Here is a 16,104-nt window from a genome sequence, read left to right as displayed (position 1 = left end):
TTGGCCCTTGAGTGTAGAATTCAAGAATGAAAGAAAAGCATACAGACAAGCACATTACATTCACAACCAAACAAGAAGCATTAAAAACACATTAGAAGACATTTACATAAAACGATAAGAAAAACAACATTAAAAGGAGTGTCAAGAACTCGATAGGGATTGATCTATAGTACGTAAAAAGCATTAAGTTCTTTGTACTGATGTTTTTTACATACTCTAACTCTGAGTTATCCACAGCATGTATGTATGTACGTATGTGATAGTAGTATTTGTCACATACTGCATTTCCTACACACAGGAGACCCATAAAACCCAATCTGTTACTTATTAGATATTTCCATATAAGTGTAAAGTAACCCTGTCACTGATTGCTCCAAACTCTTCCCTTCCACTAGGACTCAAAGCAGGTGGTTGAAGCCTACAAATCAGGGTTCGAGCCCCCGGGAGATGTGGAGTTTGAGGACTACGGCCAGGCCATGAAGAGGACGGCATCTGAAAGCAGCCTGTCCAACTCCAGAGAGGTCAAAGAGAAGTCCACCAGCAAGAGCAAGGGCAAACTGTGGCCTTTCATTAAGAACAAGAACAAGGTAACACATGAAAGCACACTTAACTCAGAGTCACATTTGGTCTCAAATGTGCAGCAAAGCACTGACTGGTTTTATGTCATCTATAGAAGTCCTCCTCACTTGGAAGATTTTTATGGAAGGGGATGAGATAATTTTTTATCATATCAACACTGTGTCATGTTTGTAATGTCTTGTCACTGTAATTCAGTCACTATAGTAAAGTGTGTGTTCAGTGTCTATGTATGTAAAGCAATGACATTGTTAGCACTGGTTATAAATGGAGTATAATTTAGTTTATTTTTGTTGACTTTTTTATTTAGCCAAACATTTTCAGTTAGTATTGCCATTTTTCTTGTTATTATTTGCCACCCTATACCTCCTCCCTTTGCTGGTTATTTACTGGCAACCACCCTCACCGATTTGGAGCCTCCCTTCTATAATGATAACACACACTAATGCATTTCTACTGCACTGTACCTTCAATCTGTGGACGGACTCAACTGGCAGGAACATACTAACTTTCCGTCAGATCTGAATAACTCCCCTATGAGATTTACTTCTGTCGAATAACTCAACTGGTGATCAGCCTCCATTAGCCTCCTTCAGTTTTCTGCTTCTGAGTGACAAAGCTGATCTCTGACTGTCTTATGGGCTGGTTGCACTGTTGGCACTGATTGGAATCAGAGCTGGAGTGAGTAATTCAGTGTTGTGTGGGTGAGAAAAGTTGGAACAAAGTGTCAACACTCAGGATTAAGTTTTCATACCAAGCTTTTGGAAGTTCAGACAGCCCTACAGAAAGGTATTTACACATGCATGCAACAGGAGCACACAAAAAGATGTTTTTAAAAAAAAAGGTTCAGTGTTGCAGCTCTTTGTTGACTCTGAAGGGTTTCTGACTCACTTGGCCATGCATGCGCATTACGGGGTATCTTCAACGCATCACTGCTTCACTCTCTAACACTACTTGTTAATAAATTATGCAGTCAGATATTTTAGGGCAGCGATTAGGAGTTAGATTTCTCTGATGATGACCTCAAATTGAGCGGCTGGTATCCTTGGGGATCTGGTGAAATCTCGTCCCGGTTAGCTGTCATGTGATAAGATTGGGAAACACTTAATTTTAAAGTGGAAGCCTGCATGCGCTTTGACTGAAAGTCTTTGCTGTTTGCTTCGTTGCAGCCGCTTGCTTTAACACATTTACAGCTTCCTACTCACTCTTGTTGTTTCTTTCTTTTTTTTTTAACAGTTTTTATTTGTTTTCTTATGTTTTATGTGTTTGATGTTTTTCATAACTACTGATACACTTGATTTTGGTGTTCTTTAAGTTGTCTTTTGTGTTATGTTTGGGTTTTCTTTTGTGTGTTTATTTTTTAATATTTGTAGGAGGCTTATTTATTTCGTTTTGTGTTCCCTCCTCCTTTCCTCCTTTGCCTTTTTTATGTTGGATTCTTGCTCCCTTCTTCTTTTTCTTTCATGTTTTTCCTCCTCTTCCTCCTCCTCCTCCTCCTCCTCTTCTTCCTCGACCTCCCTGTCATGGCTCCCTCTCTTACTGGTAGCTTATGTCCCTGTTAACGTCCCCCCACCAGCCCCCACCTGCCCCCCCAGCCACATCCCCGCCCTCACCCTCTGCTGTTCCCAACGACCCCCAGTCTCCCAAGCAGCAAAAGGAGCCCCTCTCACACCGCCTCAACGACTTCATGACCTCCAAACCCAAAATGCACTGCCTCCGGAGCCTGAGGCGAGGGGTAAGTGTGTATATGTGCCCAGCGGCTCTTTGCATGTATGTGTGTTTGTATACCTGTATCTAAGCTGTATACCTGCTCCACTGTATGGGTGAGGGGTCAAATACCTGTCTGCACATCACAGTACTAGACGTCATAATGCCTACATACTATTGTTGTAGCAAGTGATTGAACTTAACCTTTGTAACTCAGTATTAGGGTTGCAGCGGTATATCTATCAGTATTAAAAAGAAAAGTGACTCTTATTTCAAAACTTCTTGTCAGACTTTCAAATGTACGCCACATACGCACCTTTTTTGTTCAGACACTTTTTGTTTTTCTTATTTATTATATTTATTACGAAAACGGTGACCTTACATACGAAATGGATTACATTTTAATTAAGTCTTTGTTGTAGGGCTGCAACTAACATTTTCTTATTTAAATTATTGATTAACATGTTGATTATCTTTTCGTTTATTCCACAAATCAGCAGAAAATAAGATGTTCTCAAATGTCTTCTTTGGTTCAAACCCTGATAGAGAAGGAAAGAAACCAGAGAATATTTTATTAATGGTTACTGTAAGTGATAGTTAAAACTGTATAACGCTAAAAAACATGATATTTGCCGAGATGATGCTCTTACCGTTAAAATCTCATACCGTTGCAACCCTACTCAGTATATTTATATGTAGGCAATGTGACTGTATAGGTAGAAAAACAGACCAGCATTAGACAAGTTCTCTTCTTTTTCATATTTTCTCCTGAGCTGCCTTTCAACTTAGTATTATGACTTAGGTAGCTTTATCAGTAAATACCCTTCACTCATACAGTGTTCAGCCTTTTTGCTTCTAGCATGCTTCTGTAGCGCATAACTATCAGTCCACGGTACTTGTCTGACTCACTAGCAGTCTGTCCATCTTGTCCCTTCATTCTTCATATTAACTCTGCTCACAGTGACAGCCCCTCTCACCAACCTGCCCCCTCTTTGACAGAAATTAGCAAGATACCTGAGTAGTCTTGGCAGTGGCATGGAGACTGCAGTTGCTCCCCGTACATAACTCTGCAGTCTGTGCTGGAGGCAGACTGTTTTGTTTTTGAGTTGGGGTATTATTATTATTTTTTTTTTTTTGCATATCATAACAGAAGAAGAATATAAAGATGATGATTAAGCCTTACTTTTTGAATCACAGATGGCAGCAGGGTGTCTGAGTCATACTATAAGGACTGAGAGGCCCCTGGAGTAATTTTAGAAAGGCTTCCTGGAGGCCTCACACAGCGGCCTTATCAGCACCACCCCGGAGTCCTGGTGGGTGTCATCACCAATTCCTGATTTAATGTCCAGTGTGTGACATCAGGGCAGGTCAGGCTGTTCCCGCAACACATTTCACCCTCAGATTCTCCCTGACCTCAGGAATGGGTGGCAACTCACGTGTTCCTTCCGGACCCCTGGAAGTACCGTTTTTGTTTACACTTATATTTTGAAAGGGCAGCGCTTTCTCAAAAATAAAACATTCAAATGAATTGGTGCTAACATGACGTCTGAAAGAGCGAAAGAACAATGTAGTACCACAGTGCAGTGTGCAAGCGTATCATAGAGGAAATGATCGAAGGCCGACAGAAAGAGGAAGCGCATGTTTTTTGTAGAGCAGGACTGATTTATCAGGAAGTGCACGTTTTTGAAAGCGGAAGTGCTGAAACAGCTCTTGAGCAGTGCGATAAAAACGTGGAGTAAAATCAGATGCATTGTGTTCGGCTATACACAAATTAAAACGATTGAAGTTTGACCTTACTGTAACATTTCATGGCAAAAGAAAGAAGGTTGAACAAAAGTTTGGCGGTTGTGAAAGTTCAGCAACTGAAGCAGAGGAAGAAGGAATGCTGAGATTCAAAGACTCCTTTGTTAATTCACATGTAGTCCCTTTAGCATCTCATGACAATGCATTAATTAGTTTGTATTCTTTTTCATGTCTCATAATGTGTTTATGTTTTTAATGTATATACATGTTTGAGTTGATTTCTGCAATATCCCATAAGGACCCAGTATGACCCAGTGGCAGTTACCAAATCAATTTTTCTCTCTATGTAACATCTCCGAAGTGATTTATCATCTTTTATTGTACTATGATCCTCAGAATTTTGCATTTTTTCCAGTAGAAATCGTGTATTTTCCTATATTTAAATGGCTGAGCATGTAGATGTTCATAAAGACTGAGAGTAAAGTCAAAGATTATTATATCAAAACAGAAAAAAAAAACTGAAGAAATTGTGACTTTTTCAGTAAAATGTATCATTAACTGAACATAAACCAAGTGTGTCCATCCACTGTCACTGATCCAACTCCATGGGTTTTACTGGTGAATCAATGTTTTAGAAGATGACGGCATTTCCATGTTCACTACGGAGCGTCTGAACGTCCAAATGGTTCATATCTGATGACTATGAAAAGATGGCAAACTGCATTTGACACCAATTATTCACATGTACTGATAGGACTAGCGGATGAACAGTTTAGATCAATAGATGCTTTTGGTTGACAGTGGATGTTTGGGTCTTTATGGGATGTAGCTGCTTTTTCTTTTGTCCAGTAAACAGAATTAATTTTGTAAAAACAAAACAAAAAAAGACCCAATAGGAAGTTCTTCAGGGACACCAGCAATCCTCACTGCCTCCCTGGCACAGACAGTTTGGGCTAATGTCTCTGAACAGCTGCTGGTAGAGTGTCAAAACAATTCCCCAGCTCTTTTACAAATAGGCCTGCACCCATATGGTCAGTCCCTGTTCACTAGCAACGCCAGTTTAACAGTATCTTTGCTCATTTTGAGAAAGAAAGGTTGCTTATAAAGATTTAACAAAAAAAAAGCAAGAGATAATATTCAATTTTTAAGCATGCTCCCATATCCTGCAAGGACAGCACAGTATTACATTAGGGATTAGGTTAGCGCTGCCTGTGGAGGTGGGGTGTCATGTCTTTCTGCACAGCAGTGGGATGTCTACCCCTGCAGAGCCTCTGTGTAGTGCACATTATGTGTCCAATCCATCAGCACCCACTGTGTATGTGCACTTGTATGTGTGTTATCTGGGAGAAAACAAAAAAACAGAAAGCCGATGTGTTTTGCAGACAAATTAGCAGTATAAAGAGTATAAGAGCTTTAACACGGCAGTAGTGTTTTCTAATTGACAAAGCTGTATTCTCTCTGACGACCACCACAGCAGCAATCCCCACGCTCGCTCATTTGTCACAAAGAGCTAATGAAGAGGACTCTGGGCCGACCCACATATGCTTTCGAAGCGAGGCAATATGTTGTAAGTGTGTGCGATGGGCAGTGAGTGCGCGTGGGGTGTGGCTTTTTATGACCTGGAAGTCTGAATGAAACATCGAATGCTGTGGGTGTATGATAAGTGAAGACCATGGATAAAGGCAGACAGTCGCCTCTTTTTTGGTTTGTTTTTTCAAAAGAGGATATAATATTTTTTTGTGACAAATTCAGTCTCTATGAGGAGACTGTTTGTCATCAATAATGCACCATTTGTTTTTTTATAAACAGAAAAAAAAAATCACTACAAAGGAGGCTAGTGTCTGTGCCTGGCTCAGTAATGATCACATGGCTCTGACACGTTTAGAAACCGGACGAATGATCGGAGAAGATGATGACTTCATCCCACATCACATGTATCAGCTTGAGGTTTCCCTGTTGCTCGCTGTGTCCTGCGGCTGTTTCAGGGCTTTCTCATGGGGGGTCAATTCACAAAGTGTCACAAGCACCTGAGGCTGGGAGATGAAGAGTGAGGAGGGAGGGTGGGGGTTAATGGTGTGAGGATGCTGTTCATCCCACCGATCCCATCCCCCTCCTCTCTATTTCCGACTCGCTGTCAGGTGGACGTAACATGAGGTGAGGTGTTGGTCACACTTTGGATCTGGGTTCAGCCTACTGTACCCAGAATTCACCCCTTCAGGGCTTTCTTTGTGCTGGTGTGTCATACTGTAGCCATAATATACCTGTATATATGTGTTTGTCTGAGTGGGTGGAAAGGGTTAGATTTTTATTTCGATACCAACAATCAGCAAAAAATAAGAAAAGACATACTAAAAGATGACGCCGTGAAGTAGCGCAGGATCAGTTTATTCGTTTTCACCACTATTGCCAATGGAAATCTAAGCAGAAATCATGCTTACAGATGAGGTAATGTTACATTCACAAAACCCAATGTATAATTTAGTGACGGATGTTCACATTAAATTATATCTCATAATGAAATAGCCTCAACTTGTGTCAAATGCCAATGTTAGTATAGAAAATATGATACATAAAGTCACTGAAATATATAACATAGGTCAGGCATTCTAAAATATTATATAATAGTTCAAATGTTGCATATATTGCTTTAAAATATTAAGTCAGAATTTCGGTCTTCCTAAGGCTGGATTCGATCAGAGTTTACGAAGCGCTCTCATCTTTTTTTTGGGAAGTTCCCTCAGTGATAAGTGAGATGAAGGTACTTTTTGCCCCTTGGGTGATGCTTCACACATGCAAAGTGCAGTGAATAATAATGGAGGTGGGAAAGCAAGGGGAAGCGAGGTGATAATAAGGTGTCCATTGGAGGTGGAGGCCTGGCTTATTGTTGACTAAAGTAAGTGGAACTCCTCAGTGCACCAGCCTGTGAGCCTCTAACAGGATTATAAGTCATCTGCTGCAGCTCTACCACCTATTGGTTGTTAACCAGCTCTGTGTTCTGTTCTTTGTATTCAGAAAATCGCTACAGCCTCTCAAGAACATTGCAAATTCCTGAAAGGAGCTTTGACATATTTTGTTTTGTTGCTTTTATTTTACGTATGGTTGATGATTTCTCTTACTATACTTTTTTTTTTTTTTTTTTTTTTAACGTTTCTTTCTTCATTTGGCCTTTTTTTAAGATGAAACCTATCAAAGGCTTGGATGTGGGTTGTTATTTCCTAGTTACAGTGTTATTGTCCGACAGTTGAGTTCAGTCAGAGAACCTGTCTCCAGCTTGTCTGTGTTCAGTATCCGCCTCCATGTCAACATGTGGATCTGCCAATGTCACACGTGCTTCTGGCGCCCTCTGCTGTCACTTCAGGTAAATGCACTGGCAGCAGAGGGAGGTGAAGAAGTAAAGGGTACATCCGTTCCTGTCACTTTCCCTCTACTTCTCTCTCCAGTTCAGTTTTCATCTGCCCTCTTTAACGTTTTGTTCCCATTCTTTTTCTTCATGCTTCTGCAATAGGTTGGCCTGTTTCTGCCAACTAGACATTTACCACCTTTCATTAATACATTACATTAGAAATGCTAGACTTCACCATTAGAAAAGAGTGGCACGTTGTATTACTTTTTCCTGAAAGCTGCTTGTTTATGCCACCTGCCAACGCACAAACCATACATACCCTCTTTTCTGTAAATGGTGACGTCTGACAAATCAAACCCATCTATATATACATATATATATTATTTGTCTGTAGGAAAATGAAGAATGGCTTTTTTTTTTATTCTGTGGATGTTGACTTTTGTCTGTTGTCTCTTTCTTCTCTCCTGCTCTTCGCCATTTCTCTCTCCTCTCCCCCCATGAAGCTTTCTCTCAAGCTGGTAAGCATGACCGAATAACCGCACGACCGTAGCGGCATGACCATAGCACGCATGTCACGTCCTCCCAGTAACACATTGTTAATAACGTTGTGTACGCCGTGATATTTTCGTTGTGCTTTTTGAAATTTTATTTTAATTCAGTTTTTGCTGTGACACAACGATGGACCTCAGATTCATGTCGTTGTCTCATATTTTTTTTATGTTGTTTTATTGTTTGTTGTTTTTATGTTGTGGTTGTGCTCTCGTCAATTGTCTCTCCCAACCTGTGTCTGTGGTCTCTGTGGTGCAGATCACACTCAATTCCCACGTCCGGAATCTCATTGAGGTGATCATATTTACTCTATGTTTTACCTGTCTGTTTGTGTAGTCTTGTCTGGTAGTCCTTTGTCTCGACAAATTGTATATCTTTGTGAGAAAAGTACTAATCTAATCTTTTGTAGTAGTTCCTCACTCATGTCCTCACATTGCATGCTGATATATATATGTTTGTAGAGTGGTGTCCTGCTAATCTAACCGAATGAAATGGTATAAAACAAAACACAATTATTAGAATTTGACTAGAACATTTATGCTTGATTTGATGCAAAACGATTCTTAGACAAATACACTGTAGATTATGTGATGTTATTGATATAGTTTAGTCTGTGGTTAACTTTGTATTTCACTTAGATAATAGTATTTTCATTTGTCCTGGATTACATAGAGTATGTAAAGACTAATACATGATGTTTGTATATGTCACTGACTACATTTACATGCACAGTGATATTCAGTTTTCAAGCTAAATTCAAAAAAAGGAGAAAGTTGCCATCATCTGTATCGAAAATGACTATTCACGTAACATTTTTTTTGATATTTAGTGGCACATACCACAGTTTAATATAGGTGTTCCACTGTGTGAACACATCCTCCCTCTTTAATTCCTTCAAACACCAGCATTAAAATGTCAAGGTTTTTGCTCATGTCCAAAAATCTGTTTATACTGTCTTTCATAATGTGTAAAAGTACGTGTTTCTCCTTTCGACGAGAAAAGTCGACTTGTTTACATTTCTACCTGAGAGGATCTTTGTCTCTGCTCCAGTGAAATATAAACAGGAGTAATGCTGTAAAACTCATAAATGAATATGCTGTTTACCTCTCCAAAGAATCCTCCGAAAACTGGAGTAATGTCAGCATATCGCACGTCTTGGATGAAAATTGCTCCCAGCGGAAAAAAGCTTAGTTCAGAATATCCAAATGGAAAATGTTGACATGACACGTGTCAAATACAGAACATTTCCATATTCGGAGTAATAATATTACTGTGCATGTAAACGTACTCGGTGAGAAAGGTGCATGTCCCTGCATGATGACTGACAGATGTTTGTTATGTTGCATGCCCGGTAAGTGTTGTGTGCAGGGAGAAAGGGTAAGGTTGCCGTGGTAACCAGCTGCTATGTTTGACCTGGCTTATGTGCAGTGAATCCTGACCTCAAGCCTGTGTAGATCCAGCAGTATTGTACTGTATATCTATCCCATGGTGCAGCTGTGACCCATCTCAATGAGATCTAATTGCAGGCCTTGACCCATCCAGTCCACGCATAATAAAGAAATAAGCCTAAAGAAACAGTGTTACAGCATACTGATACAGAAAGTTAAATAGACTGCTGAGCAATATGACTCATCAGTTCAGTGTTACGGACTGGAAATGTCCTCATCAGGGAATCCGACCCCACAGCCTGCCAAAATAACATCTCACACAGTCTCCTTTTTAACAGCACACACTCCTGTCAGACATCCCCGGATGCATTAGCAGAAACACTATAGGAGCAGTAATAGGATGTAGCTAACGCTTTATTACATTTATGTTGCATTCACAGAGGGTAGTAGATTAGGCGTGGGACTGAATTGGTGAAAGTCTATCCAGAGACAGACACCCCAGCTCTCAGTAAATGTGTGCTAGAGAGCCGCTGCAGTATCTCCTTCAGGTGAATTATGGTGTTGGAACAAGAGCTCCATTTGTGGAGCTATTATCCATTTATCCCTGAAGCATAGTTCAGAGGGTTTACAGTTAACGGAGATACTGCACCAAAGTAGTGAATGTCCCAGTAAAAACCACAAAAACAATAAATAATAAATTATTAAGAGGCGCTTTTATTTTTCTAACAGTTTCTCTCTCATCTCTTCCCTATTTTGGTTGTTCCTTCTCTCTCCTCCACTCCTCTGTCGTTTTCTTCGGTTAATCTCTCAGGGATCCGGACCAGAGGACTTCAGCCACCTGCCGCCTGAGCAGAGGAGGAAGAAACTGCAGGGCAAGATAGATGAACTGAATAAGGACATTCAGAAAGAGATGGACCAGAGGTATCTGAAACACCCCTCAGTCTATAAAAAAAGTTAAATTTAGCATCAAGGAGGCACACACGGTTTGCTTTTGCCTCTTTAATATTTACAACCTTAGTCTCAGACTGGTGCTGACATTAATAATTTGCTCTTCCAGGGACGCCCTAACTAAGATGAAAGACGTGTATGTGAAGAACCCTCAGATGGGAGACCCGGCAAGCGTAGACCCCCGGCTATCAGAAATAGGACAGAACATCGAGAAGCTTCAGTTTGAAGTGCAGAAATTTGAGGTCAGTCTAATGCCGGTCTGCGCTCTCATGTCTGTGAGTGTTAGTGTTGGCGACGCTATCTTGGTTTATTGGAGACAGTAAATAATCAGAGGTTCAAACACACGTCTTCAGCTGGGGTCACGCCAAAGAGGCCCGCCATTCGTCCATATTAGGAGAGATGCGGTGCAGCTGGACAGGGCTGGCGGCAGCTCGGTCCAGGGGGAGAGAAGTCCCAGAAAAAAGACCTGGGTTAACCCTGTAAATAAATGACAACCTGTGATGAAGTGTGAGGCAGAGGAGTTCATCCTGTGCCAGATACTAACATCAACTTCTGATTCACTGATGCAGAGAATGGGGAGATAAACAAAAAGTAAAGCTGCAGCCAACATATGCTTAACCCTTTATAGTGCATTCATAGAAATACTCTGAAATTTAGAATTTCAGCTTTAGTGTCTTTTTGGAAGACATAACAAGACTTTATTACTTCTGTGAAATTTTCCCAAATTTTTTATTGTTATGGAGAAAATCAAGGTCAATAAAGTTACCATATTGGGTCCCTTACCCATAAGTGGCAACAAAAAAAAAATTAAGAGGTTTATATTCATGGTTTCTGTTAAAAAACATTAAAAGCCATTAAATAGATTTATGGAAAATTAAGGCCTTAAATAGCATTAAAAAGCATTCAATATGATGTCCAGAGGCATTCAAAAATTAAATACACTTGATGGAAAAAAAGCATTCTTATTCACGATTTATTTTGATTATATAAACATTTAATAATTTTGATCAGAAGTATAGTGTGATGGTTGACAAGTCGAACCCTTTAATTGGCTATTGTTTATGGCCGATACACGAAGTCACAACACCGGATACGTGGAATGCAACGTGCTGTGAGCATGCTCATGCCGTGGCAAAAGAATGGAGGGAATATTAGCAAATGTTGGAAAAATGCAAGTTTCAGCAGAAGTGATTAGAGGAAGAGCTATTCAGAACCTGGCTAAAGCCCGTTGATGGTCATAAAATTATATATAAAACTGTATCTGCAGCTGGACGTGGGCATTAAATTTGTTTAAAGTAGCATTGAAAAGGGCATTAAAAAGCATTAAGTTAGATTTGCTGATACCTGCAGAAACTCTGATATGAAAAATACAAGAAAAACACATGTAAGGTGAAAGGAACATGTATTTTAGAACATTAGAACATCACTTTTAGACCATTACAATAACATAAGTGCTGATCCAGACACCTGCCAACACCTTTGAACATCATTCCTTACATTAGTACCATTACTTCATGGTACCTAATAAAGCAGGTACACTCACTGTTCATGCAGTGGTGGACCTTACAAGCCCTGGAGACCACACTGGACCTGAGATTGTTGCCTCACTTTCCTCACTGTTGCTGTCACTGTCTTGTAATATATGTGGAAATTACCAAAAATAGTCATTTCCTGATCGAGGGTTAATGATTGTGTGATGTTTTAGGGTTGGTTAGCAGAAGTAGAAGAAAGGATGCCATCCAAGAGCGATACACATAGAAGAAGTGGAGTCTACGAGACGCAGAACAGCACAACAGTGAGCAACAATTGTGCTCAGGACAGAGAGAGGTATGGTATATTCACCCAGACACACACTCTCAGTCAGTCAGACATCAGCGTCATTGCATGGATAATAAAAAATCCCAAAACAGAGGGTGTGTAAGACTATGTTTTCACAGTGTGTTTACTGTGTGTGTGTTGGCCTTTGAGCAGCCCGGATGGCAGCTACACAGAGGAGCAGAATTCAGAGACTCAGGTCAAAGCCAACCCCAACCCCACCCCGCCCACCAACCCCACGTCCACCACGCCGGAGTTCGATGACGAGTTTGACGACGAGGAGACCCTGCCCACCATCGGCACCTGTAAAGCCTTGTACCCATTTGAAGGTAAGACAACAAGTTCAGATCTTCACATTGCATCAGTTAGTGAGTAGGCGTGTGACTGTTGTGGATGTGGAGTGGGTGGATTTGATTTCTCTGAACAGGGAGAAGCAGGGTGTGATATTTTCTACAGAAATGTGAGGAGGAGGAGAGGTGCAAGTGTAGTAATCACTCAAAGCTCTGCATTTTTTTAACCCTAAGTCAGTCCCAGCAGTTTGTTCTGTGCAGTTATTTCAGTGCATATTGACTTACTCATCAGTGTGAACTGTGTGCCAAAGCTGCGTGGTCCTCCTTCAGTTTTTATGCAATTTTTTAAATGTAATTTTAGGTATTTATACAGAATTTACATCACCTAGTTTCTTTCTTTAACCCATAAAGACCCAGTGCTACTTTTGTGGCAGTTCCCAAGTGAAATTTTCTCTCTATTTAACCTTTCTTAAGTGATTTTTCACCATTTATTATAATATAATCCTCTGTATTTTGTTGCTTTTTCTGTGAAAACCAAGTATTTTCCTCCATTTAATTTACTCATCATGTATGTGTTCATTAAAGCTCAGAGTAAAGTTGACGGTTATTATATTAAAAACAGAGAAAACTGAAGAAAAAAGTGACTTTTTCAGTAAAATATATCATTTATTGAACATAAACCAAGTGTCTCCATCCGCTGTCATTGATCCAACTCCATGGATTTTACTGGTGAATCAATGTTGTAGAAGATGACTGTGTTTCCACGGTAACTACAGAGCTTCTGAACATCCAAATGGGTCATATCTGGTGACCATGAAAAGATGACAAACTGTATTTTATACCAATTATCTACATGTATTGATAAGATTACTGGATCAACAGATATTAAACATTTACATCAGTAGATGGTTTTGGTCGACAGTGAATGTTTGGGTCTTTATGGGTTAAATATGGACCCCTGTTAAACACACACTGATTTTATTGTTGCAGGTGCTGGTTGTTTTTACTGACTTTTGGTAAAGTCAGTTTTAATCGCTCTACATTTGCAACATGGAACGGCAAAACAGCAAACAACAAAAAAACTTTAAATTGGCAATTTCAACATTTATATTTAACAAAATGAAAATCTTTTCTCCACATTTTCCTTCCAGCTGTTCCTGTTTTACCTGATTCATTTGAATAATTTTTGCTGTTTTAATTGCTTTATTTCCATGCTGTTTTCCCAAATCGCCTTCTCTTGCTTTTATTTCTGTTTTATTCTGTTTCTTGTTGTTATTCCATTTTCACTGAATTACTTTTTAATAGTTTCCATCACAGATGTTTCTTCAAATTCCAAAAGAGGCATCAACTTGAGCATACTTCACTGAATGAACTCAATTAATAAATCCATGAACCCAGTCTTATGTGTACTTGTGCAAAGATTCATGCAACGTTGAGACAGTTTGGTTTCCTCTTTTTTTTTTTTTTTTTTTTTTTTTTTTTGAGGAAATGTAACATTTAAATACAAACCCCATAATCTGCATGAAGGAAGGTCAACAAAAGTCAAAATGGAAATAAACTCAGTTGTTCTGTTCCTGCAGGTCACAACGAGGGTACTATCTCTGTGGTGGAAGGCGAGCTGTTGTACGTTATCGAAGAAGATAAAGGCGACGGATGGACACGAGTGCGCAGAAACGAGGACGAGGAGGGATACGTCCCAACGTCCTACATTGAGGTCTTTTTGGAAACAAATGCCAAAGGTGCTATGACATACATTTAACTCAGCAAGTGTGTTTTTGTTAGCGTGGGTAACAGGAAACGTCCCTTCACAAGCCTGTCGCTGTTCTAGGTCAGACGAGAGAATACACCCTTAGAGTACTTCCTGTCTCTAGTGGAGGAAAGAACCAATCAAATTTGTCTGTGTGCCTCGAGACATTTGGGACAGTCACTTTTTTTTTGGACAAAAATGTTTTAGGAAATCGCACTGAATGCAAGCTGAGCCGGGTTGAGTTCAAGAAGCGAATGTGTGAGAAGAGGTGGAGAGCAGTTTGCAGTCTTACACCTCTTATTCACCGCAGTGCCGCCTAGTGGCCATTGAAAGTACTTCAGAGCTCAGCATGATAGGAACATTCTCCTATTATTGGTGATCACCTGTACATTTGAACACACAGTAGCTGACTGATTTTCATGTTTTTGCTTTGATTTTAAGGTTATGAATAAATAACCACACTTCTTTTTCAACCGGTTTTATTCAGCCAGTGACGAAACCGTTTATTTAAGAGTCTGAACCCAAATGCTGAATAAAATACTCGAGTCCGTATGGTGATAAACCGCTAGACTCTCGATGTGAATGTATGCGCCGTCGGAAGTGACAATTAACATTCAGTGCAAAGTCAAAACATTGCACCAGTTATTGTGTTTTGGTCACTTGTTGTACCTAAAAGCATGCTCCATGTGCAATCATGCAAACCGAACATGTAATTTAAATTTGCTGTAAAATATGAATACATACGAAAGATATTTTTGTAGGTTAAAATATAAAATGAAAATAAAAATGGCCCCCGCTTCCCTCCAATGTCGCATGCTGTAAAATAAACTTAGTGCTGTTACAACATGAAACAGGATGTGAAAGTAATATTTGTCCATTTTTATAAAATTGTGGATAAAATTAGGAGGTAACACCCCCCAACCCCCACCATCACCCCACCTACTCACACACACACACACACACACACACACATAAAACTTCCTGAGATGTTTTTTTCTTTTCTATCCACCCTTTGATAACGATAGTTTTGGCCTACTCTGGTCCTTTTTTTCCAGGCCAGTGGTAAAAGGAATAAAGGACTGAGAATTAGCTGTACTGTGCTCTATGGTGAGACTGGGCTGAGATGTGCAGCTGGTCTTGACGTTAAAGCTTTGTGGTTTGATGCATGGGTCTTCTTTGCACCATGGTGTGTTTACGGCTTATGTGTCATTTCGCTCCAGAGAGAGACAATAAGATTCTACAGTGCTTTCTCCAATTTCTGATCTTTGTGTTAAGATTGACAGTCGCCCCAAATCGTCTCTTTCATAAGTCATTACACAAGCCCGTTGAAGCTCCTTTCACACATCCTAATCAGCTTTGACGGCTCGTTACTGACACAGCATGGTGTTCTTGTTGTGCAGGATATCATTTTGCGTCAATACATTTCATGCCTCCTCTTATTGTGATGGAAGAGCATTTGGTGCATGCGGTGGCATTGGTGGGATTTGTCCATGTCATGTCAGCATTTGGCAAAGTAGAGCTGCATTTTAACACGCGTTCATACAAGACGGAAACCAGGAGAATAAGCTGAAATACTCATCCAGAGATTGTTCAACACATACATACATATGCAGATTACAAACAGCACAGTCTTGAGTCATTTTTAACCCATAAAGACCCAGTGCTACTTCTGTGAATGTAGAAAAAAGAAGTTTTTCCTCTATTTTTAACTTTTCTTAAGTGATTTATCACCATTTATTGTAATATTTTCCTCCTTATTTTTGCATTTTTTCAGTGTAAATCAGGTGTTTTCCTAGAATTAATTCACTGATCACATAGATGTTTGTAAAAGCTCAGATTAAAGTTGAGGGTTATTATTTCAAAAACAAGAGAAAACTGAAGAAAAAGTGACTTTTTCAGCAAAGATACCAATAGCTGAACATAAAAACAAGCATCTCCATCCATGGGTTTTACTGGTGAATCAGTATTATAGAGGATGACCATGTTTCCACGTTCACT

At 39.8% G+C, this 16,104-nt stretch overlaps 1 protein-coding gene across 19 annotated transcripts in view; it reads left to right on the top strand.

Moving 5' to 3' along the window:
• The window catches only part of fnbp1b (formin binding protein 1b), a 62,193-nt gene that overhangs the window by 43,045 nt on the left and 3,044 nt on the right, over positions 1–16,104 (top strand). For 3 of the 19 annotated variants that reach the window (XM_030150072.1, XM_030150063.1, XM_030150073.1), the window contains exons 9-18: positions 396–587; positions 2,123–2,311; positions 7,873–7,887; positions 8,177–8,212; positions 9,275–9,295; positions 10,118–10,227; positions 10,364–10,496; positions 11,960–12,081; positions 12,214–12,398; positions 13,940–14,888. In XM_030150072.1, coding sequence (XP_030005932.1) covers positions 396–587; positions 2,123–2,311; positions 7,873–7,887; positions 8,177–8,212; positions 9,275–9,295; positions 10,118–10,227; positions 10,364–10,496; positions 11,960–12,081; positions 12,214–12,398; positions 13,940–14,118 — 1,182 coding nt within the window. In that variant the 3' untranslated portion in view covers positions 14,119–14,888. Of the gene's footprint in view, positions 1–395; positions 588–2,122; positions 2,312–7,872; positions 7,888–8,176; positions 8,213–9,274; positions 9,296–10,117; positions 10,228–10,363; positions 10,497–11,959; positions 12,082–12,213; positions 12,399–13,939; positions 14,889–16,104 lie in introns of those variants that run through there. The other 16 variants (XM_030150064.1, XM_030150071.1, XM_030150065.1 and 13 more) reach the window with 16 other exon arrangements.

The sequence above is a fragment of the Sphaeramia orbicularis genome, chromosome 12 (assembly GCF_902148855.1).
Source record: "Sphaeramia orbicularis chromosome 12, fSphaOr1.1, whole genome shotgun sequence".
Taxonomy (NCBI): domain Eukaryota; kingdom Metazoa; phylum Chordata; class Actinopteri; order Kurtiformes; family Apogonidae; genus Sphaeramia; species Sphaeramia orbicularis.
This window is presented reverse-complemented; position numbering and strand designations above follow the sequence as displayed.